Genomic DNA, 24104 nt, shown 5'->3' on the forward strand with positions numbered 1-24104 from the left:
TCTGAAAGCAATCCTTTTGGATTCTTCTGTTTGAAGTTTGGTAAGCAGGGCAAACAGGAAAGAGAGATAGGGATAGGGGAATTGACGAACTAAGCATGTTCAGAGCCAACAATGTCAAACTGACCCTAAGAGCCTTGCCAAGCCATGGGGACCAAGCCAAGTACACCGGGAATTGACCATATTAGGATAGGAGTTCAAAAGTTTAAAGAGGAAGACTCATCGGGAGACCCCTGTCCGCAATGAAGGTAACCGGAACGGCCACCAAGATGATCCTCAAAAGAGATGTCTGCGCCCACGCTCCGCCTACACCATGCCTCTTATGAATATGCATGCAAAGACATGATTATGTATGTGATATGATGTAACCCTGCAACCAAAACTGTATAAAAAGCCTACTTCTGTTATGAGATATTTAGAAATCTCTTTTGTGATTTCTCCGACGCGTCGTAATAAAATACCTCCCGTCTATGCTGACTTAAACTGAGTCTCTTAGGCAGTTATTCTCGCCTTTTGGGGCAAAATTCGGCATCAGACCCACCAACGCATCCACACTGGAGAAAGGCCCTACGAGTGTCCCCAGTGTAAGAAGAGGTTTCAGACCAGCTCCAATCTTCTCCAGCACCAGCGGATTCACACCGAGGAGAGGCCCTTCCACTGCCCTGAGTGCGGGAAGAGCTTCAAGCACAACTCCCACCTCATCAAACACCGGCGCATCCACACTGGGAGAGGCCCTACGAGTGTCCCCAGTGTGGGAAAAGCTTCACCAGCAGCTCTAACTTGACCAGACACCAACAGAGCCACCAGTAAGGGAAGCCCTGCAAATGCCACAAATGCAGGAAGAGTTCATGCACCACTCCAGCTTTATCCCCCATTAGAGGGTCCACATTGGGAAGATCCCTGGTGATCCAGTTTCTCTGTGGTCTATGCTGGGAAGACACCTGTCCCTTTTCCTGCCCTTGCCAAAGCCATGATGTGGGATGGAAGAACATGAGGCTCTGGCCATGGCCGTGTCATTACATTCACTCGCACCTGCGAACATTGCCAGGGGCAGGAAAGGGACTCTCTCTCTCTCCCTGAGGAGAAGTGTGTCCTTTCCAGGTGGGGGAAATGCATGGCCAGGAAGAATCTGTTGTTGATATACTAGTTTTCCCTGTAAACAGTTTTTCTAATCCCTTCTGTTATCAATATCATTTTTGTTTCTGTTTGTTCCTTATCTCGTTGCTGTTCACAATAAATCGTTCTTATCCCAGCCCAGGATCTTTGCCTTTTGTGCTTTTCATGGGACGTGGGAGGGCAGCGGGGGCAGCGCGGTTTTAGCAAGAGCAGAAAATTGGGGAATCCCATTCCTGCACCCTGGCCCCTGGAAACCGAGCACCCCAGCTGGTCCCAGCCCTGGTGGCCATGGCAACAGCCTTGGGAGCGGGTCCCTGGCTGGGGCTGTGGGAACCTCTTCCCTCTGGTGCCCAGGGACAGGAGTGGAGGGAACGGCTGCAGCTGAGTTGGGGCAGGCTCAGGTTGGATGTCAGGAAAAGGTTTTTGCCCAGAGGCTGCTGGGGCCCTGCCCAGGCTCCCCAGGGAAGGGTCCCAGCTCCAGGGCTCTCTGAGCTCCAGCAGTGTTTGGACAGCGCTGCCAGGCCCAGGCTGGCATTGTTGGGGTGTCCTGTGCAGGGCCAGCAGTTGGACTGGAGGATCCTGATGGGTCCCTCCCAGCTCAGCCAGTTCTGTGGTTCTGGGATCCCATGAGCCTGGGGATGGGGCTGCCAATGGTTGGCATGGCAACGGGCTGTGGCTGCAGGCCTGAGCTGGTGTCCATGGCAACCACCCCTGGCATGGGGTCTCCATGGGGCTGCCAAGCGACTGACCATAGCAACAGGGGGCTGGTGATGGTTGCCATGGAAACTGACTATAGCAACAAGGGCTGGTGATTGTTGCCATGGAAACTGACCATAGCAAGAGGGGCTGGTGATGGTTGCCATGTAAACTGAACATAGCAACAGGGGCTGCCAATGGTTGCCATGGCACCTGACCATAGCAACAGGGGCTGGTGATTGTTGCCATGGAAACTGACTACAGCAACAGGGGGGCTGGTGATGGTTGCCATGGAAACTGACCATAGCAACAGTGGGCTGGTGATGGTTGCCTGCTAAGCATCAGATTTGTCACAGGCCCTCAGAGGGGTTCCCTGTGTACTTTCCAAGAGTCTCCAGGCTGTTCCAGAGCTGGAATGTCACAGGCACAGACAGGGGCGCCATGGAGACCTCCCAGGTCTTTCTGGGGATGGTAAAGAGCCCTGTGGTCAGAGGCAGTCTCAGCCATTCCATGGTGACATCCCAGAGGACCTTGTGCTGCAAAGGCACCGATCTGTCACAGGCACTCACGGGGGCTCCACGGTGGCATCCCAGGAGTCCCCAGGCTGCCAAAGAGCCGGGATGTCCCAGACACTCACAGGGTTCCTGTCATGGGCAGGTATATTTATATAAATATGTATTATCTATTTTGGTAATGATTTGACAAAATTGCCTAAATCAGAAATATTTACGCCAGGATGTAAGAGACGTAAAATATATTATACAGAGCACTAGGAAATTATTTCACAGCAACTGTGTTAAGCAAAACCTGTAATTAAGCAGAGATTGATGTCACTCCCCCAGACCAATGACCATGGGCAATTCCCTTTGGCTCAGCCTGGAGCAGTGACCTTGAGGGTGTCCCCACCACTGGGAGGAATCCCCACACCCATCAAGAAAGGAAATGTCAGGAGATGCTGCCATTAAAATTTGGGATGGGGCTTTTCCCGTCTGAGGTGCTGCCCTGTCAGTCAGATGTGCCCAGGCTGAGCCAGCTCAGCAGCTCTGCAGAAGCTCTCAGTGGTGTCACTTGGTTGTTCCTTTGTCTGGGGATTTTTCCAGCTCTGCCACAGCTTCAGGTCCCACTGAGGATGTTGAACTTTGGGATGAAGGAGTCAGGCTGGTTTCAGTATTATTCACCCCTAAAGCAGTGTGACTCCCCTCCTTCATTTCCCACTGGAGGCTTTGCAAACAGGGCCTTGCTGGAGTTGTTGGAGCCCATTGCATGCAGAGCCTCCTGCTCCAGCAGGAACTGCCTTTCCTGTGCCATGAGCAGGGCAGGTCCCGCTGCAGGAAAAGCCCCAGGCCAGCCCCAGCACAGGGAAGGGCTCGGGCACAAGGGCAGAGTGCCGTGCTGGGCGCTGGGCCAGGGAGAGCCTGAGGCACCAAAGGCACCTTGGCAGCAGCAGCTGCTTGCAGGCCATGGCCAGAAGCCTCCCTTGGCAGCCCAGCCTGGTGGGCACCCCTGCAGAGCTGCTGCCTCAGGGCTCATTCCTGGCTGGGCTCTGAAAAGCCACTTGTGCTCCAGGAGCCTGACTGGGAAGCCATTGGCCCCAGCGCCTTGGGGACAAGATATTAATGACAAAACTCTTCATGCCAGCAGAGCCAAGGCAGGGGCAGAGGAAAGGGCAGAGCTAGGCCCAGGGGACAGGGCTGCCATGGTGATGGCTGTGAGGTCACTGCCCCTGCAGCAGCCTGGCTGCCCTCAGCAGACATTCTGGCCAGAAGCCTTGTGAGGGCACCCAGCACGGCAGAGAACCTACCCTACAGGAGTTCTGTCCCTGGGGATGAGAGTGTCTCAATGGGCAAGGCTGCACAAATCTCCTGCTCTTAGACAATTCCTGGGATGGGGAATCCACTTCTCTGGAAAAACAGCTGCAGTTTCCTGCCACTTTCTTAATTGTAAATGATTTCCTCCTTCTAACAAATGTTTATTTGTCCCCATTCAATTTAAAGATACTGACCTGTTTTCTGTCACTGTATGATTTAGTTGAAAATAACCTGGAATGCTATTTTTCCCTTTTCACAGACCTTGGAGAGGACTCAAAAATCTCCCAGAATGGGATTTGGAGGCCTCATCACAAAACCAGCAGGGAGAGGCTGCAGCCTCTGTGGTCAGTGGAGTAGAGACTGAGGACTGAAAGGGAATAGCCTGGGAGGAATTGAATGGTGATGTCAGACTGGAGCTTTTCTTCCTGGAGGATATAAGCATGAGAAGGAAATAATGGCAGCAAGGGCAGCTGGAGAGGCCCACACTCAATACCAGAAGAAAGGAATTTCCCTGGCAGGGCAGGGCTGTGGTGCAGCACGTCCCCAGCAGGAGCCTGGAGCAGCCCAAGGCTCTGTGTGGGCAGGCAGAGGCAGGCAGGAGGCAGAGCTGTGAGCAAAGGAAGGGCCCAGCCAGGTGGGGCAGCCAGGGGCTGTGTGACATCACAGGGGCTGTGTGACATCACAGGGGGCTGTGTGAAATCACAGGGGCTGTTTGAGGTCCCTGGGGAGGTCACTCTGCCCCGGCCCCCCTCACAGTTCCCCCCCAGAGCAGTCCAACCCTGCTAGTGCACAGCGGGGTCCCCTGTCCCCCCGGGTCCCACCGCCCCCGGCCCGGCAGCCTCCCCCAGAGGATGTTCCACGAGATCGACCCCAGAGCCTGACACGGGGCTGGGGGCCGGGGCCCTGGGGGTGGCACAGGGGGACAGGGACCCCCCGGCAGCGTCCCTGTGTCCCCCAGGGCCAGAGCCTGGGCCAGGGCTCCTTCACCCTGCTACCAACAATGCCTTGAGAGCACTGAAAAAATCCCCCGCAAGGGAGCAGCAAAAACCAGATTGAATATTAAGACACAGCAGCGCAAAGTTCCTTGGCAAGAGTCACTCTGCTCCTGACTGGACACTTCAGGCACAACAAGGAAACAAAGCAACAACAAAACCAAACAGAATCCAAACAATCAAACCAGAAATTTACTGAGAACCAGGGCTTTCATTCCAAAGGAAAAGAACTGTCCTTCATATCTAGGTGCCCATGGCCAGAATTGGGATTTCACCTCCAGTATTCCTTATTGTGAAAGGGTGGAGGAGTTTCTTGGCTCAAGACATTTCATATGTGGGGAGTGTTGCAGTGTGTTGCAATTTCCTGTTTTAAACTTCCCAGCCCCTTCCCAGGTGTGGCAATTTCCTGTTTTAAACTTCCCTTCCCCTTCCCCTTCCCCTTCCCCTTCCCCTTCCCCTTCCCCTTCCCCTTCCCCTTCCCCTTCCCCTTCCCCTTCCCCTTCCCCTTTCCCCTTCCCCTTCCCTTTCCCTTTCCCTTTCCCCCTCGCCCCCTGCTGGGCTGTCAATCAGTCTTAACATTCCAGCAAGGCCATGGTGTGGTTGGTCAGGTTCAAAAGATGCCCCTGTGCCCAGAGGTCATTGGTCTGTCTGGTTGTCATCGTTCCCTGAGACCCTGCCCCTCCCACCTGGTTGGTGGCTCACCTGTCCCTTCCCTCCCCCTTCCCCCGGAGCTTAAAAAGTCACTCAGGCCATGCGGTCGGGATTCTGTTGGAGCTGTTCCCTAAGATTCAGATGTCTGTGACCATGGAATAAACTCTTGATATTAACCCTCTGGCAGAATCTGTCTCCTTTTCCTCCTCACCTTAGCCTGAAGCCTTCCCACCTGAGGCAAACTGAGTTTCTACAAGCCTGAACTTGTTTCGGCGCTCAGCTGCACCATCCAGCCAGCCAAAAGTGTCTCTGAGGTGAAACACCACAGTTGCCGCCTTTCGCCCAGGAGCAGGGCTCGGACGAGCCCAGGCACAATCTACCTGGTAATATTGGGATCTTATTCCAATAGGGGAGGAAGGGGCAGGTCCAGCCCTCCCCTGCCCAGGAACCCCAGCCCTGCCCTGCCCTGGAACCCCAATTCCCCCAGAGCCTCTATGCCAGCCCAGCAGTGGCTGCCAGTCCCTGGCACAGCACAGGCAATGCTCCACAGCCACCTCTGCAGCCCCAGCCCAGCTCCTGAGGGACCAAATGACCCACAGTCCCAGCTGGGGGAAGGGCCCACGGAGACCAAAGGGTATTGAAGGCTGACCACAAAGCAAGCACACATCTTGGCCCTACCTCCTCTTGGAATTTCCATCTAAACACTGCTGGAATCCAGGAGTTGGTACCTCTGTGTATGCTCCTCTGTATCCTTTTTGCCTCTCTCTCTTTCTGTCCTTTTCTTCTATTTGAATACTGTAAAATTCAAATAGCTTAGAGGTTTTGAAGGTGAATGGGCCAAGTCAGTGCTTTAAGAAGTGTTCTGTGTTGATTGAATGTCATATTAAATCTTTTGCCAAAAATTCTCTGACTTTCTAAAGTTACCTGTAAAGACTGGTTGTTTTGAGCTCTTGAGGATCTCTTATTAGTGTTTCTCCAGGGAGTCCAATTCAGAATACAGAAACAATTGTAATTCCTTTTAAATATCTCCTTGACAGAGTTTTCTACTGGATGGAAGTCAGGGCTTGTGTGTTCTGCTTGGCACAGCCCAGGCAGGGCTTTCCCAGCCCCATTCCACACTCCATTTCCCAGCTGGAGCCGCTGGTGCCTCTGAGTTGTGCTGCCCCAGTCCCAGGGACGCTCTCCTTGTTTGCCCATTCCCCCACGGTCTCTGGGCAGGGATGGCCTCAGTGGGGGCTGCTGACATCCTCAGCACCTTGGAGGCTGCTGCTGAATTTTCCTGCTGCAGAGGCTTGTTCAGCCTTCAGCTCTTCAGTGCAGGAATTCAGTGTCCCAGGGCTCATTAACATTCAGAACAGCTACACAAGCTAAGCTTCTGGGAATAATTTGATTTAAGTGTTCAAATCAAATGTGTGGTTAATTAGTCAGATTTCAGAAGCCAATTCAATGTGAATACCCTGAATTTAAAAAAACAGCAAGAAAATATTTTTTTAGGTCCTGTAATTTTTTTTTTTACTAGTAATTCATTGAAATGTGCAATCTCCAATTGACATTGAATCCAAGTGCCTCCTCATGCAGTTTGACTGGGTATGAAAATCAAGACCTTTCATGGCTGACAATCAATCAGACTCTGTCCCTACCCCCACCCCACCATTTTCCCCATCCAAGGCTGGCACTCAGAGCAGCCTTGTGCAAATCTGAGCTCCCTCAAGCCCACACTGGACCTAGTTGAACAGAACACAGTTGAACAGGATATAACTTAAAAAAAATTACACCATTAAAATAACAATCACACAATTACAAACTCTTCCCTGAGCTATGTGCAATGTCCCAGCATGTCTGATGAGTCCACTGTTCACAACTGATTTGCATGCTAAAATTAATTTTTGACTAATGTGGTTCTGTGATAGATATAAACACAATTAAGTTCTTGTATCAGGATTCTTGTCCTGGACTGAGGACATAAAAGCTCAAACAATTCCTGATTTGCAAATCTATCAGTGGTGGATGGAGAAGGGAGGTCAGGCTGCCCTTGGTGTTGAGGAAATGCTGAAAGCAGCCTGACTCATTCCATCTCCTCATGTCCTGACTGATCTCTTCTGTTTCCCCTTCCACCCTTTGGCTTTTGTCTCCTCCCAGCCCCCTGTGAAGAGCCTGGCTCTGTGTTCTCCATCCCCTCCTGGCTGGCACTGCCAGGCTGGCATGAGGAGCCCCTCAGCCTTCCCTGCTCCAGGCTGGACCAGCCCAGCTCCCTCAGCCTCTGCTCACAGCCCAGGGGCTCCAGCCCCACCTTGGAGGCCCTTCCCAGACTCTGCTCCAGCTGCCAGACATCTCTCCTGCCCTGGAGAACCCAACCCAGGCAACAGTGACATGGATAATCCCAGTCCTGGATGTCCTGGTCACACAGCCCAGCCCCTTGTCCCCTGTCAGGCTCTGGGGTGGATCCTGTGGAACATCCTTTGGTGGAGGCCGTGGCTCCAGGTGAGCCGGGGGGATCCCAGGGGCCAGGGACCCTGCTGGGCATGGACAGCATTGGAGCTGTTGGGAGAAACGGTGATGGGGAGCTGGGGCAGAGTGACCAACCCAGTGACCTGACACAGCCCTGCTGGGATGTCACACAGCCCCTCTGGGATGTCACAGCCTGCTCTGGGATGTCAGACCTCTGCCCTGTAATGTCACAGCTGGCTCTGTGTTGTCACAGATGCAGTCTATGATGTCATAGTTCCCAATGACCTCACGTAACCTGCTCTGTGATGTCATAGCCCACTCTCTTACCTCATGTTACCAGATCATAAATTGTCTCCATCAGGTGAGCTCACACCTGGAGCTTGTTCTCCACAACCCCAGGCCTATGGTAACCAAACAATGCTCATTGTGTGAGAAGGGGAACTGGAAGTTCAGGAGCCTCAGTATCCTGCCAGCTCCGCCAGGCCCACTGGAACATTGGGGTCCGTGACCACCAGGAACCACCACAGAGACCCCCATGACAGAAGAACACATGTAAAAGGTTAGGGGAAATATGCTAATGATTTTGGGGAAATGATCATTATATATATGTTTAGTCCAGGACAATAAATGAATATGTGTACAAAATACAAAATATAAACAGAAACTTTCCTGCACTCAGCATGCACAGCTTTGGAAGGAGCTGTACCCCGTGCATCCAGCTGAATAAAGAATGCTGCATCCAAATGCTGCATTGGTGTTAAGGAATTTTCTGGTTTACAGAATTTTTGGTAACACTCCCACTGCCAAGGAAAGCTCTTTCTGCTGCTGTTCACAAACAGAGAAGGGCTGGTGGCAGATGTGGGGCTCAGAGGCTGCCTGGGGCACAGTGACCATGAAATAATCATGTTTTCAATGTTCTGTGAAAGAAGGAGGGGCAGCAACAAAACTTCTATACTGGAATTAGGAAGGGCAGACTTTGGCCTTTTTAGGATTCTGATTTGGGCAGCACTAAATCAGGTACTGATTTTTTTACGGGAAACATCTCTAAAAACAAAGGGATCCAGGAAGGATGGACACATTTCAAGAAAGTAATCTTAAGAGGGAAGGAGCAGCCTGTCCCAGTATGACAAAAGATGAGCAGGTGAGGAAAATTACTGGCCTGGCAGGGCATGGAGCCTTTGTGGGAACTCAGGGAGAAAAAGGACCAGCAGCTCAGGAAGTGTTTAATGATGTCGTTAGGTTATACAGAAAGAAGATTAGAGAGGTTAAAGCTCCATTAGAATTCAATCTAGTGGCTTCTGTGAAGAAAAAAAAAGAGTTTTTATTTAAAAATTATAGCAAAAGAATGGAGAAGAAGAACCTCTAATCTTTATTGAATGCAATGGAGAATATAGTAACTGAAGATAAGGAAAAGGCTGAGCTACTTAACATCTTGTTTGCCTCAATTTTCAATATTAGGACAGGTTTACCTCAGGACAAGTGTTCTCCTGAGCTTGTAGATGGGCACAGGGAGCAGAACAGCCCCTGTAATCCAGGAGGAAGCAGTTAGTGACCTGCTGAGCCACTCAGGTGCTCACAGGTGTATGGGATCAGATGACATCCATCCCAGGGGGATGAGGGAGCTGTAGATGAGCTCCCCAGGCTGTGCTCCATCATTTACCATCAGTCCTGGCTCAGCGGGGAGGTCCCAGAGCACTGGAGGTGCCAGTGTGAGCCCATCCCCAAGAAGGGCTGGAAGGAGGAGCTGGGGACCTCCAGGCCTGTCAGCCTGACCTGGGTGCCTGGCAAGGTTATGGAACAGATCACCTTGAGTGCCATCACAGGGTGCCCACAGGATGGCCAAGGGGTCAGAGCCAGCCCGCGTGGATTTAGGGGTGGCAGGTCCTGCCTGACCAACCTGGTCTCCTTTTATGACCAGGTGACGCACCTGTGGATGCAGGAAAGGCTGTGGATGTTGTGTGCCTGGACTTTAGCAAATCCTTTGACATTGTCTCTGACAGCATTCCCTGGAAAAGCTGCAGCTCATGTCTTGGGCAGTTCCCTCCTGCTGGGAGATTTAAGAGCTGGCTGGAGGCTGGGCCCAGAGAGTGGTGGGGATGGTGCTGCACCCAGCTGGTGTCCAGGCACTGGTGGTGTCCCCCAGGGATCTGTGGTGGGCCCAGTCCTGTCTAATATCTTCACTGATGATCTGGGTGAGGGGATCAAGTCCACCACTCACAAATTGCAGATGGCACCAAGCTGGGTGTGAGTGTGGATTCTGTGGGAGCATAGGAGGGCTTTGCACAGTTACTTGGACAGGTGGATCCAGGGGATGAATCCAATACGGTCAGGTTTAACAAGTCCAAATGCCGGGTCCTGCACTTTGGCCACAACAACCCCCGCAGTGCTACAGGCTGGGGACAGAGTGGCTGGACAGCAGCCAGGCAGAAAGGGACCTGCAGGGACTGATGGACAGCAGGTTGGAAATGAGCCAGCAGTGTGCCCAGGTGGCCAAGAAGGCCAATGGCTCCTGGCCTGGATCAGGGATGGTGTGGCCAGCAGGAGCAGAGCTGCTGTGCCAACACTAATCTGCCCCCAGCTCTGCACACAGACATTGCTGCTTCAACTCCAGAGTAGGGAACATAAGGGCATCTCTGGAAAAAAATTGGCTGGGAGATCCTTTAGTTCCTTTAAAGCCACCAAGAGTGCAGCCCCTCATTGACACAGTCTCTGGCCACAGGGAAGGTGGAGAGAAACAAAATGAGAAATGGCAAAAACAATGACATTTCTTTGTTGACAATATGAAAAACTAATACAAAGGAAAAAAAGAACAAACCACAACCAAAGCAACAAGGAGTATGAAAGATGTCCTTTAGTAGAAGTGATTGGCAGAAATTGGCCAGCAGTTTAATGTTCCTAAAACCATCCAGTGATCAGTCTCCACACTGCAGCCTTGAGCTCCTGGTTCCTCAGGCTGTAGACGAGGGGGTTCAGGACTGGAGGCACCACCGAGTACAGAACTGACAGGGCCAGATCCAAGGATGGGGAGGACATGGAGGGGGGCTTCAGGTAGGCAAACACTGCTGTGCTGACGAACAGAGAGACCATGGCCAGGTGAGGAAGGCAGGTGGAAAAGGCTTTGTGCCGTCCCTGTTCAGAGGGGATCCTCAGCACAGCCCTGAAGATCTGCACATAGGAGAAAACAATGAACACAAAACAACCAAATTCCAAACAGATTGAAAACCCAAGGAGCCCAAATTCCCTGAGGTTTGAGTGTGAACAGGTGAGCTTGAGGATCTGGGATACCTCACAGAAGAACTGGCCCAAGGCATTGCCATGGCACAGAGGCAGGGAAAATGCATTGGCCGTGTGCACGAGACCAGTGAGAAAGGCACTGGCCCAGGCAGCTGCTGCCATGTGGGCACAAGCTCTGCTGCCCAGGAGGGTCCCGTAGTGCAGGGGTTTGCAGATGGACACATAGCGGTCATAGCACATGATGGTCAGGAGGTAATACTCTGATCCAAGAAAGAAGAAAACCAGAAAGACCTGAGCAGCACATCCAGTGTAGGAGATGTTCCTGGTGTCCCAGAGGGAATTGTGCATGGCTTTGGGGACAGTGGTGCAGATGGAGCCCAGGTCGCTGAGGGCCAGGTTGAGCAGGAAGAAGAACATGGGCGTGTGCAGGTGGTGGCCGCAGGCTACGGCGCTGATGATGAGGCCGTTGCCCAGGAGGGCAGCCAGGGAGATGCCCAGCAAGAGGCAGAAGTGCAGGAGCTGCAGCTGCTGCGTGTCTGCCAGTGCCAGCAGGAGGAAATGGCTGATGGAGCTGCTGTTGGACATTTCCTGTGCCTTGGCATTGGGATCTGTAAAAAAATTGATCATGGAACACTTGAGTTTGGAGAGGACTTTAAATATCCCAGCACAGCCTGGGGGCACTTTTCCCCCACTGCCTGCCCAGGGCTCTGCTGCCTGGAGCTGTCCGTGCCAGCTGCTTCCCTGTGCCCAGGGCTGGGCCCTGCCAGTGCTGCCAGAGCCCAGCCCAGCCCTGGGGGCTCAGCTCTGCCCTGCAGACCCCTCCCAGCTCAGGCACTGCCGAGGGGCAGCTTCAGCTCTGAAGGCTCTGATGGCAACATCAGAGCAACCCTGAGGAGGTCGGAAAAGCGACACTGATGCTGCCTCTAAGGGGCCCTGTGCTGATTTCTGTCTTTGCCTGCTTTATACAGATCTGAGAGATTTTTTTTTTTTCCTCAGCCTGAACTGAGAGATGAATATCTATGTGCAATTTCCCATCAAGGCAACCCAGAGCAGTAGATTAAAAAAGCAGGATTTTCCCTTTTATGAAGCCCCTGCCTTGCTGTGCTCCCTGTATAAACCACTTGGAAATGTTCTGCAGTTAAATGCCATGCTGGGAGCAGTCCTGAACAATGCAGCATCCTCACCACACAAGGAGAACACTTCCAAGCCTTACCAGCTGTCTCCTCCCACCCACATCTTGTCCCCCAGTGCTGGGAGCAGCTGCCAGGGCTGGCTGAGAGCTGTCCCTGGCAGGCAGCAGAGTCCCTGCCCCAGCACAGTGCCCTGGGCTGCAGGACCCTGCTCTGCAGGACAGCCCTGGGCACCCCTGGCTGCTCTGCCCAAGAGACAATCAGAGAATGTACTCACAGGGTCTGTAGGCTTTGGGATGTTCCAGCTTTAGGAGATCACTCCAGGAGCTGCAGCTGCATTGTCCTGCAGCCAGAGATTTCTGTGCCAAGGGCTGGCAGTGATTCTGCCCCAGGCACTTCTCAGCACATTCCCAGCTATGACTGATTGAAGCTCTCTGTGCTGTGTCCGGGGTGGCTGCAGGCAGTGCCCCAGCCCTGCTGGGCTGGCAGAAGAGCTGCTCATCAAGAGAAATGTGCTTTTGAAGCTCTTCATGGTTACCAGGAGCTGCCTCTGTGCCAGGAGCCCAGCCCAGCTCAGCAGCACAGACACAGCACAAGGACTTTAATGAGCCTCTGGGGCTTTGTGCTCAGGCCCTGAACATCAGCCCCTGAGAGGGAGCTGAAGAAACCTCTCAAGAACTCCAAGGCAGAATCCAGCTCCAAAGTTTCTTGGACTTTTAATGGGTCCCACTGAGGGACACAACTGAGAAAGTGTCCCCAGGCCCTAGGCAGAGAAGAGAACTGGAGGCAGTGATGACAGGTGGGGACAAAGAGAAGCCAAGTCTTGGTGCCCTGGGGCACAGCAGGGTCTGTGCCACCAAGGGCTGTGAGGAGACACCTTGTCCTGAAGCCCTGGGACCTCCTGGCACAGCCCCATCCAGGCTGGGCACTGTCAGCCCCTTGTCCTGCCCTCAGCATCCCCCCTTAGCCCACATCCCAGTGGCCTCAAGGATCTGCAGGAAGGAGTCCCTGGGGAGCCTTGGTCAGGAATGGCCCTGGGGGCTCCTTCATGCTCCCTGCAAGGACTGCAGGTTTTTCAAAGAACTTTGGGTTTGGCCTTTGCGTTGGAGTCTCTGAGAGATTTGTGCAATCATGGCCTCCAATTATCTGCTATAATTAGTCCCTGGAGAGGCTTTGTCAGTAACAACACTCAGTGGGGCTCATTAATACTTCAAGGTGCTTCAGTTATTTTAGGGTACTTGGTGTTTTCCTTTTGATACAGACTCTGTGAGAGGTTTGTGCAATCATGGCCCCAATTATCTGCTTTAACGAGTCCCTTGAGAGCTTAGTACTGAAACTTAGTGGTGCTCATTAATACTTTGAGGTACTCTGTCTGGTTTATCTCGGCTGTTTGAGGGGCTTGAAAGGCCCGGGGGTGGCTTTGAGCAGCCTGCGTATCGAAGGACGAGAAGAGGCTTCAGTTTTTTTTTCTGGTTTTATGTTTATTAATTGTTTATCTAAAAAATGTTCTTTCAGCTTAACAAAGATCTGCTCAGCAGTCAGCCATGGGCACACTGTGCTGTCCCACGGACCGCTACGTATCTTTATACTCTTAGTTACGTATACAATATTTATCATTTTTCCTCAATACCATTTATTCTTATAACTCGGTGTACTCTTAGTAATAACTAATCTAAAAATGCTACCGTGGCTAAAGAAGATGGAGGAGAGGAGGAAGAAGAAGGAGGGCAGGACACACCCTAATTCCTCCATCTTGCTCTTCTAAACTCTCCTGTACATAAATCTTAAACTCTGTTTCTTACTCTCTAATTAGCTAATCTTTCCACTCTTCACTCCGGTGAGGCTCTCTTATTTTCATAAAGGTGTCGTCTCCCGTGTAGGGTCAAAGTCCTGCCACTAGACACTTCTGGCAACATTCCAGGACTCTCGGGCCCCCCAAGGATGGTCTCGGGGGCTCGGCATGCCAGGACTCAAATCCTGAGATCTCACATCTCCCCCTTCTGTTTGCACTAAGAAAACTTCTTTTATTACTCGATTCATGGCGCGCTTCAGACACACAAAAATGCACGGGACGACAATCATGAGGACTAGTAGGACTATTAAAACATAAAACCTTATCTTTAAGATTCTTCTCTAAATAGGAGAAACGTCAAAGAAATCTGCCAGCTGATCAATCCATGATCTCGTGATCTCGCTAAGCTTATTTACGCTGTCTTTTATGTTTCTAATACTTTCATGAATTGATTTTGAGTGATCTGAGAGATTCATGCAGCACATCTCTTCAAACTCTTCACACCCATGTCCATGGGCGAGCAATAGATAATCGATTGCAGCTCTGTTTTGAAGAGTCGCCTGTCTTATACCACTAACGTCTTTTAACATGTCATCTAATGGGACAGACACAGACCGTGCATGTTTGCTCAACTAGCAACTCATGTGGTCGATCTGAGTTAAAGCCACCCCTGATGCTGTTTGAGGTGAGAAAATTGCCGTAGCAATGTTGTTTTCTTATCTCAAGAAAATACTTCGTTATTGCAATCTGTCGCATAATTTTGGATTGATCTTTTTCTTCTGCGCCTTTTCTCTCTTAACATGTTCAAATCAGGCGACAGCATTGAAATTTCTCCAATGCTGCATGGACTTCTCGTGGCATTAGCAGGAATGCTGTGCTAAATTCTGTCTCCGCAAATTAAAAACAAACCCTGTGGCAATTGCACTGGGACTTGGATTGATCTTTTGGCAGTTCTTTTTGTATATTTGCACCAAGCCGATGCATTCTTATAAAACTCATGATTGGGAGTCAAATCGATAGTTTTTGCCTTCGTGGCCTCTGGAATCTCAAACTGCATGCAGAATCTCATTGTCACGGACTCAAAAATCTCTAATTCCTGAGGTTCTGTAGAAGCTACAGGAAGTAGATGTGTCTAAGCACACCACTCTTTCACAGGATTTTCAATGACTTGCGAAATGTTAACTGCGGAATGCTTTGGAACTGGCCATTCGTCTACTGGCAATCTAACTATGCATGCAGAAAATGGTTTTACTGGCCTCGAATGTGTCAGGCAAATACTATCTAGATTTGCTGCTTGAGCTAAAGTCTCTCATAGATTTTGCCTTGGCTGATTTACAGGTAAATCTTCTCTCTTACTTGCTGCAAAGAATGAAAGAATGATGCACATAAGCACCATGATACTCATTATTACACTTTTATACAAAAATCTTCAAAGTCCTTAGTTTCTTTTTATTTTTTTTCGGGATCGCTCTTTCTGGCCTGAGTCTCGACTTCTGTCTGAGTACTCGTCTCTTTGTTTCTCGGATCAGCGTTCTCAGGTTTTCGCGTCTGGAATGGCTTCACGTGCCGCGCTGACACTCACTTTAGACCTCGATCTGTGGGGATACAAGCGAAACCCTTGCCCCAAGTGATTAGTCTGAAAGGACCCTCTATTTGTCCTGTTTCTGGGTTCTTGATCAAAACCAAGGGGTTTTCCCTTAGCTTTGCCTGTGTGCTATTTAGAAAGTGTCTCACGATTGGTGGATTAGGTTCTGAGGATGAGCTATTTAGGAAATTCAACACATACAGTGCCTTATTTAATTTCATGTGAGGTGTTGCCTCTGGTTCACCCCTTCTCTGTCTGTCCAGAAGGGATTTCAGGGTGTGATGTGTTCTTTCAATGATCGCTTGACCTGTGGGTGAATGTGGAATACCGAACGTGTGTCTGACACCCCATTTTTTCAGGAATTTGTCAAGCACCCTGCCTGTGTATGTTGGACCGTTATCTGTTTTTATCTCTTGAGGCACACCTAATGCTGCAAATGCTTGCAGAAAATGTCGGCAAGCATGGTCTGCTGTTTCTCCTGCATGTGCTGAAGCAAAGACTGCACTTGAGAATGTATCTACAGAAACATGAACATTTTTGAGCCTCCCAAAAGATGGATATTTCGTGACATCAGCTTGCCACAACTGAAGACTTTGCAGCCCCCGCGGATTGATAGCTTCGGTGGAAGAAGGTGGCTGCACAAACTGACAGTCTGGACAAGCACTAATGATCTCTCTCGCCTGAGTCTTTGTGAGACGAAAGGACTCCATCAGCGCTTGCGCATTCTGATGAAAAAACGCATGACTTAACCTTGCTTGCTCAAAAATGTCCGGCAGTGTTTGCGAAATGGGCATTGTCAACCTGTCCGCTCGAGCATTTCCCTCCGCTAGAAATCTCGGAAGTGTCGTGTGCGCTCTGATGTGTGTGATAAAATACTCTCTTTCTCTGCTCTCTAGCAGTGCCTTCAAGCTCGTCAGATAGGAGTATAAAACCCTATTACTGACTTCTTTCAAGAGCGAACTTTCTAATCTCTTGACCACACCCGCAACATATGCGGAGTCTGTCACCAGATTGAGAGGTTGTTTGAACAACTGAAATGCTCGGACAACAGCTGCCAACTCCACTATTTGTGGAGAGCTCTGAACCTTCCTCACATCAGATTCCCAATCCCCTGTCATTGAGTCTCTCCACGTGATCACCGACTTGTGTGTCTTCCCTGAGCCATCTGTGAACACTGTGATCTTGTCTAAAGGTTCTTCACTTATTCTTGGTTTTGTTTTATAACATATTTGCGATTGCAGTATCTTGTGTTGCGGAAAGTGGATTGTGCAAGTTCCTGGGAACGCTAACAATGCGATTAACAGGTCTTTCGATTGTTGCATCGCCCACTCGAAATAGTCTTGTTTCAAGGGTAACCTGATGGTTGAAAATTCTCTTCTTGCTATCGTCAGCAACTTTGTTCTCGCTTTTATGATGATCTGTGCTGCCATCTCCAAATCTGTAAGAATTGTTTTTGCGGGCCTGTGTGGTAGGAAAATCCACTCTATGATTATCAAAGAGTCTTTTTGCGACTCGTCCCATTGGAAGATCAAACCATGGAACTGTGTTTTCTTCTCCAGCACTGCCAACTGAAAAGGCAACGTTGGAACAAATCGATGTGTTTGCCTTTTCTGTATCGCGTCTGCAACTTTCTCCAATTCTTTCTTTGCTTCTTGCGTGAGTGTCCTGGGAGACCGAATGTCTGTGTCTCTTCTCAAGAGATCGAGCAACGCTGGGATGTCGCTGTTTGTGATTCTCAAAACTGGCCTCATCTAGTTGATTTCTCCCAGAAGCTGTTGCAAATCGTGCAGATTGGTGATGTTGGTGTTGATCTTCACCTTTTGAGGCTTTATTGTTCTTTCTGAAATTTTCCACCTTAGATATTTCCAAGGTGCAACTTCTTGAATCTTTGAAATGCTGATTTCTAGACTTGCCTTCTGCACCTCTGCGATCACACAGTCACGAGCTTCTTGCAGCTCCCGTTGTGTTGATGCTGCAATGAGCAAATCATCCATATAATGAATGATCTTTACTTTTGGAAATTTCTTCCGTGCTGGTGCTAAAGCTCGTGCCACGTACCATTGGCAGATCGTCGGAGAGTTTTTCAGACCTTGTGGAAGAACGACCCAATGGTACCGCTGCAGAGTCGTTTCCTTGTTGATACTCGGAACTGAAAAGGTAAATCTCGGAGCGTCATCTGGATGAAGTGGGATACTGAAAAAACAATCTTTGAGGTCAATGACTACAAGCTGCTAATCTCTGGGAATCATTGAGACAGATGGAAGTCTCAATTGAAGCGGTCCCATGTCTTCTATGACGTCGTTGATCTTCTTGAGATCGTGTAGCAATCTCTATTTGCCCGATAGTTTTTTCTTGATGACAAACACTGGAGAATTCCAAGGGCTGTCTGTTGGCTTGATGTGTCCCGCCTGCAATTGTTCTCGGACCAGGTTTCTCAAAGCACTCAACTTTTTCCGCTCAAGGGGCCACTGATCCACCCAAACTGGTTTATTGGTTTTCCATGTCAGTTTCAGTGTGGGGAGTGCTGCAGTGACCCCTACTAAAAATCCACTTCGATCTTCGCACCCCATTGTGCCAAAAGATCTCGACCCCAGACTGTGATCGGCTTTTGGACAATAAAAGGACGAATGACCGCCGTCTTGTCTCCTGGTCCTGTGACAACGACAGAATTCTCACTTTGCAGACATAGAGATGCTCCTCCTATGCCTGAGAGAGAACCCAGTGGCGCGACCAAGCTCCAGCTGCGTGGCCAAAAGATGTATGATATCACTGTTACATCCGCCCCTGTATCGAGCATGCTTGTAATCGCTATTGTTCCGTTCCCGCATGTCAATTGGCATGTGAGCGTGGGTCGGTCTCGACTTATGTGCTTCACCCATGTTGTGTGTACTTCAACATGTTCCTTCATAGGGAAACCTTCTTCGTCGAAGATTGACATGACCTCTCCAACTGCATGTGGCGGCAGTGCAAAGGCTCTCGCGACCACAGTGTTTTCTGGTACAGTCAATGGTGGACGAAGTGCTCTTGCCAACACTGTCAATTCTGTATTTTTGTCCGCTGAAATAACTGTTGGATAGACAATGAGTCTAAGAATACTGTATTTATCTTGTCCGATTATCAGGAAATCTTGCTTCTTATACGAGTCCCCGCGGACACCTGTTGGTATTTCCGCATGATTTTCGTCTAGAAAGCATACTAATTTTGAAGCTGCCAATGTGCACTGTGCCCCTGGTGGGTGGAGGTCTGGGTCACTGTGGAATCGGCTGAGGGTTTTGCTGAGGGCGTCTGCTTGTTGCTCACTGATGATTGCCCCGTCTGCTCTTGCGACACCACCAGTACTTGTGTCTGAGCGCGCTGGTCCGCGCTCCGCCTTGTGTTTCCCGGATATGGTAACGGATTTCCATCTACGTCTGTTCGGGAGTAACATTCTTTCGCAGGATGTCTTCCTCTCCCGCACCGTGCGCAAATTGGCCTTTCCGCCTTCTGTATCGGCGCTGGCGTATGTGTTTGTGCACAGTTCCTTTTCAAGTGCCCATGCTCCCCACATCTATAGCACTGTCCTCTTGGGGGATTGTTCTTTTTCTGCATCGTTGCAAGAACTTTGTTGATGTTCTCATTCTGTTGATGCAGTATTTTTTCCAGCATCTTCTCCAGGGTCTTGTCTTCTGCTTGCTTTTCTGAATGTCCCTTTAATTGATTCTCCCATTCCTCTCTCAATTCATTCTTCACAATCGCTGCGACATGCTGAGGTGTTCCCACCTTGCTGCATGCCTCCACCATCTCTGCCAAGGATGGCCGTCCTGGCATGGCGCTAATCACCCGTTGACAATCCGGGTTGGCATTGCCGAAGGCTAAGCTTTCCAAGAGAGGCCTCTTCGCTTCTTCTATCGTCACCTGTCGATCCACGGCTTGCGTGAGTCGATCGATGAACGACATGAATGGCTCTGTGGGACCTTGCTTGATGCAAGAGAACGGGACTTCTGGAGCTCCTGTTGGTGCGATCTGCATAATTGCCATCCTCGCTGCCTCCTTGATGTCACTTAATACTCTTCGTGGCAGCCTAGCTGCTTGTTCCCCTGGGTTGTCATCTGGAGGATCTCCTGCTAACTGCCCCTTGTGAGGTTTGCATTTGGCCCGCCTTGGTATCTGTTCCGTAATTCAGCAAGATATTTTCTCCATCTTTTTTCCCAGACAAGGCTTTGAGTGTCAGTGAGAATCATTGCCACAATACTTCGAATGTCATATGGTGTGAGATCATATGTAGCGAATGTCCCTCTTAATAGCTGTTTGAAGTATTGTGAATTCAGCCCAAAAGTTTGAGCCGCCTTCCCTAAATCCTTGAGTATTTCATGACCCATCCTTTCCCACCTCGGGTTCTGTCCCTGGGCATCATATGTCACTGGCATTGTCAGATCCCCTGATCCCGGGAATAAATGCTTTTCTTTTGCCAACGCTTTTCTGATTTGCTTCCAATCCATCGTCTTCACTGGCCCCTGAAATTCTTCTTCTTCTTCAGGTTCCGTTGGAATTTGTATAAATAATGGTGCTGTGGATGTGGTTGGTTCATCACGTCTCATTCTTCGCCTTAAGGTTTTTGGCCTCGCTCCCAAATCCGAAAAGGAAGCTTGAGGATCCTGTCGATATTTCTTTTTTGTGGTGTCCACTGAATGCAAGAAGCTCTTTGTTGCTTCTGCTGCTGACAGCATCCATATAGGAACCCCTTCTGATGCTGTGATCTTTATAACATTTCCTTCTTGTAGCTGTTCTTCATCTGAGCTCTCATCATCTTCATGAAACCTTGAAGTCGATGGATAATCCCTTTGTTGTGTCGGCATTGTTTTCTTTAAAATGTTTTTCTTTTTATATAATGTTGGGAAAAATTGTTGCATTGTTGCAGTCTCGCCACGAGATGGCGCTGTGGCTCCGCCGATCCAATCCGGGATGGCGTGCACTTCTGTCTTCCAGCCACCAGATGGCGCTGTCACCGGCTTCCCTGGCTCTGGTGACGTAGCGTACTCTGTTGCTTCACTTCCTGCCGGTGGCCATATTGGTCGCCTCCCTATCTCGGCCCGCGTGTTTTCGGCTTTTAATTCAAGTGAAATTGGGGTTTGAACACCAGAACGTCTCTCCTGAGGGGGTGAGTCTTGGACTCCAAGGGTTTTGATCAAGGGCACCAGGTCTGGAGAAGGCGGGGGGCCCCGGGATATGAACTCCCTAACGCGGCCCCTCCCCGCCCGGGATGTCACAGGGGGTATGTCCCGCTCCCGCCCGGGCTGCGCTCTCTGCGTCTGCGGGCTCTCCGAGCCGCTCCCTGTGTCTCCCGAACTACTTTCACTGTCTCCATCTTGTTCCACCCCTGAGATATCTCCCCTTTGATCTGCCTCTGACTCTGTGTCCTCCTCCTCCGTTCCCGTGTCTATTTCCCCTTTTGCCGGCACAAGCAGCCTCCCTCCCGCTGGCGGCCGCGTGCGTTCCGCAATCCTGGCGGACCTGCGCACGGGCTCTGACATCACAACCGCACGCCTTCTACGTCCCCGCATAGCAGCTTTTTCGCTGCCTGGGTCAGACGCCCCGGCCCCGGTCCGTGACTTTTCCGAGCCCTCGCGAACTCCGCCTGCCGCACACGCCCCCGCATCCCCGCCGGTCGGGGCTGCCGCTGCCGCTGGCCCCGAGTCATGCAAAGCCGCGCGAAAACACGCCTTCTCTGTTTTTTCTTCACCCGCGCTCCCCGCCTGCTCCGCCGCAGCCTGGCTTCCCTGCTCCGTTGCCGCGGCATTGCGAGAAAGCGCGCCCCCCGGTCCCCTCTCTCCCCCCAGCTCCCTTCCCCCTTCTGTTTCCGACTCCCCCATGCTCTCCGGGGTTTTTGGACGTTTTGGGGGTTTCCCAGGGTTTCTGGGTTTTGGGACCGGGTATTTTAATAATATTTCTTGCTCTTTTTTTTCAAGAGCATTTTCCTCTTGGCCTTTTAAGGCCAGAGCTAATTTTTTCTTTCCCGGGGCTTTGCCCCCCGTCCCTTTCAGAGACGCCTCCCCCCCGGACGTCTGCTGCGCCCGGGGGCCCTGGAATTTCATTTGCATAGAAATCCCTTCCAGCATTATTCTTGCAGGAGACAGCAGCTTCAACGCTGTCTCATCTTTTTTAATAGCTAAGAAATATAAGTGTCTATTTATTTCCTGCCAGAACCCCACTTCAAATAGCAGGCACGTTTCTGCCAGTGGGTAGTTTAGCCTTGCCCATAGTAATAATTGTTTTAATTCTTTCTTTGGAATTCCCTCTGTGTACGTTTCAGTCACACCCTGTAGGGCGGACAAAATTTCCCGTTGTTCCCGGGAAAGTGTGCCTCCCATGTTGTTATTTTTCAGGCTTTCTTACCGAATCTGTCGCCCACAGAGCAGTCTGGACGTCTCGATCACTGTCCAGCAGATCAGGAGAAGTGGTTCCAGGGCGCCTTCTGGTTCCAATCCGGGCTGTTCTGCTACGATTGTCTTCGGCAGAAACTGAGAGGTGGAATTCTCAGTGACTGCTGTTTTTTTTTTTTTTGCAGTCTCTGTTAGCTTTTTGTTTTCTTCTTCTCTCTCTTTTTCTTCAGGGCTTTGAAGGTGGTGGTGGTGCCCCCCCGAAAGGTTGTGGTGGTCAGAGCCCACCCAGTGGAAGCCAAATGTCTGGTTTATCTCGGCTGTTTGAGGGGCTTGAAAGGCCCGGGGGTGGCTTTGAGCAGCCCGCGTATCGAAGGACGAGAAGAGGCTTCAGTTTTTTTTTCTGGTTTTATGTTTATTAATTGTTTATCTAAAAAATGTTCTTTCAGCTTAACAAAGATCTGCTCAGCAGTCAGCCATGGGCACACTGTGCTGTCCCACGGACCGCTACGTATCTTTATACTCTTAGTTACGTATACAATATTTATCATTTTTCCTCAATACCATTTATTCTTATAACTCGGTGTACTCTTAGTAATAACTAATCTAAAAATGCTACCGTGGCTAAAGAAGATGGAGGAGAGGAGGAAGAAGAAGGAGGGCAGGACACACCCTAATTCCTCCATCTTGCTCTTCTAAACTCTCCTGTACATAAATCTTAAACTCTGTTTCTTACTCTCTAATTAGCTAATCTTTCCACTCTTCACTCCAGTGAGGCTCTCTTATTTTCATAAAGGTGTCGTCTCCCGTGTAGGGTCAAAGTCCTGCCACTAGACACTTCTGGCAACATTCCAGGACTCTCGGGCCCCCCAAGGATGGTCTCGGGGGCTCGGCATGCCAGGACTCAAATCCTGAGATCTCACAGTACTCAAGATTTTTAAAGGTATTTTAAGGATTTAAGGTTACTTTTAGGTACTTTTAAGGATTTTCCTTTCCACACTGTGTCTCTGAGAGGTTTTTGTGCCATCCTGGCCTCCAAATCTCTCCTCCAAAGAGTCCATGAGGAGCCTGTGTTGAGGATGGACCTCAGTATGACCCATTCATGCTTTGAGACACTTTGGGTGTTTCCTCTGACTTTTCCTCCTGGAAAGGTTTGTGCCATCTCCTCTCAGGCCATGAGGTTCCAGTGCTCAGGTCAAAATGCACCACGGGGCTCATTAGGATCAAGCAATTCTTGACAAACCATGGCTCTGCCTTGATTTCGCTCTGGTCTCATGCAGTTCATCAGGAAGGTTTCCTTTTATGTTTTGGTTCTCCAATTTGAGATTTCTTGGTGAATGCATCAATTATTGTGGTGTGTTCAGTTTTGGCTGATTACCAGTGCACTCACTAGAATATACTTACTCATTTCCTGCTGTGAGATAGGATTAGGAGAAAGGCAAAACAGGCTCAAAACTTTAAAAGGGTATAAAGAAAAGTTTATTAATAGCAACCAAAAGAAAGTGTAATAAGAATGTTGGGATCGGCGGGACAAATGCGGCATGCAATATGAGTGATCAGCAAATATCAAACTTTATTGATAGGTACACATCTTTATGTCAGTGTTAATGAGGCTCATACATATTGCAAAGGCGAGCTCACTATTGGCTAGTAACTTATCAGCCAACTACGCTTACTTCTGCATTCTTGTGGATATTTTATTGAAAATTTTCTTCGTATTTCTGCCAAAGTTGTTCTCCCTTATCCTGTTGTTGCACTAGGGGCACAATGTCCTTGCCTGTTATTGGACACTGACTACTGACTCCTATACTTGTCCCCTTCAAGCTTAACCAGCGGCATTATGTCGACATGACCTTTCTCAGCTAGCCAACTGTCCACAAAGCTCTCCACACTTCCCTCGTTTTTCTGTTGGACAAGCATAGTCTGATTAAATGCAGGAGATATCATCCTTTGCACCATGTTCTGTAAGCAAATGCTAAAACACGGCAAATTTAACACTACTAACAGAGCTATAATGCCCAGTAAAATGCTAACTTTAGCAACAGAACGTAACCATCATCCCAGGCCTAACGATGAGAGCCATCCATCAATACCGAAACCTGATTCTACCTGTAAGTTTCCAGTTAACCTTCACAATTCTGCGAGCTGGGTATGGATGGACTGCAAATGGTCAGAAAGATTCATGCAACACATGCCCTCAAATTCTTCACAGCCATGGCCTTGTGCAAGTAAAAGAAAGTCAATCACAGCTCTATTCTGAAGCGTTGCATGACAAATAGGATCAACATCAAGCAAAAGG

At 49.9% G+C, this 24104-nt stretch overlaps 2 protein-coding genes across 2 annotated transcripts in view; one reads left to right on the forward strand and one right to left on the reverse strand.

The window, feature by feature from the left end:
• Positions 1–239: 239 nt before the first annotated feature.
• Positions 240–24104, forward strand: part of LOC141729585 (uncharacterized) — a 413938-nt gene continuing 390073 nt past the window's right edge. Inside the window, 4 exon segments of the mRNA XM_074544287.1 lie at positions 240–245; positions 533–722; positions 725–803; positions 2174–2177. Coding sequence (XP_074400388.1) covers positions 240–245; positions 533–722; positions 725–803; positions 2174–2177 — 279 coding nt within the window.
• On the reverse strand, positions 10604–11527 carry LOC141729604 (olfactory receptor 14J1-like). Its single transcript, XM_074544308.1, has one exon. The coding sequence runs from the start codon at positions 11525–11527 to the stop codon at positions 10604–10606; it is 924 nt and encodes a 307-aa protein (XP_074400409.1).

Source organism: Zonotrichia albicollis, chromosome 7 (genome assembly GCF_047830755.1).
Source record: "Zonotrichia albicollis isolate bZonAlb1 chromosome 7, bZonAlb1.hap1, whole genome shotgun sequence".
NCBI lineage: Eukaryota > Metazoa > Chordata > Aves > Passeriformes > Passerellidae > Zonotrichia > Zonotrichia albicollis.

Bases quoted from the DNA above. Each gene is read 5' to 3' on its own strand.
- LOC141729604 (XM_074544308.1), bottom strand. From the start codon at position 11,527: ATGTCCAACAGCAGCTCCATCAGCCATTTCCTCCTGCTGGCACTGGCA.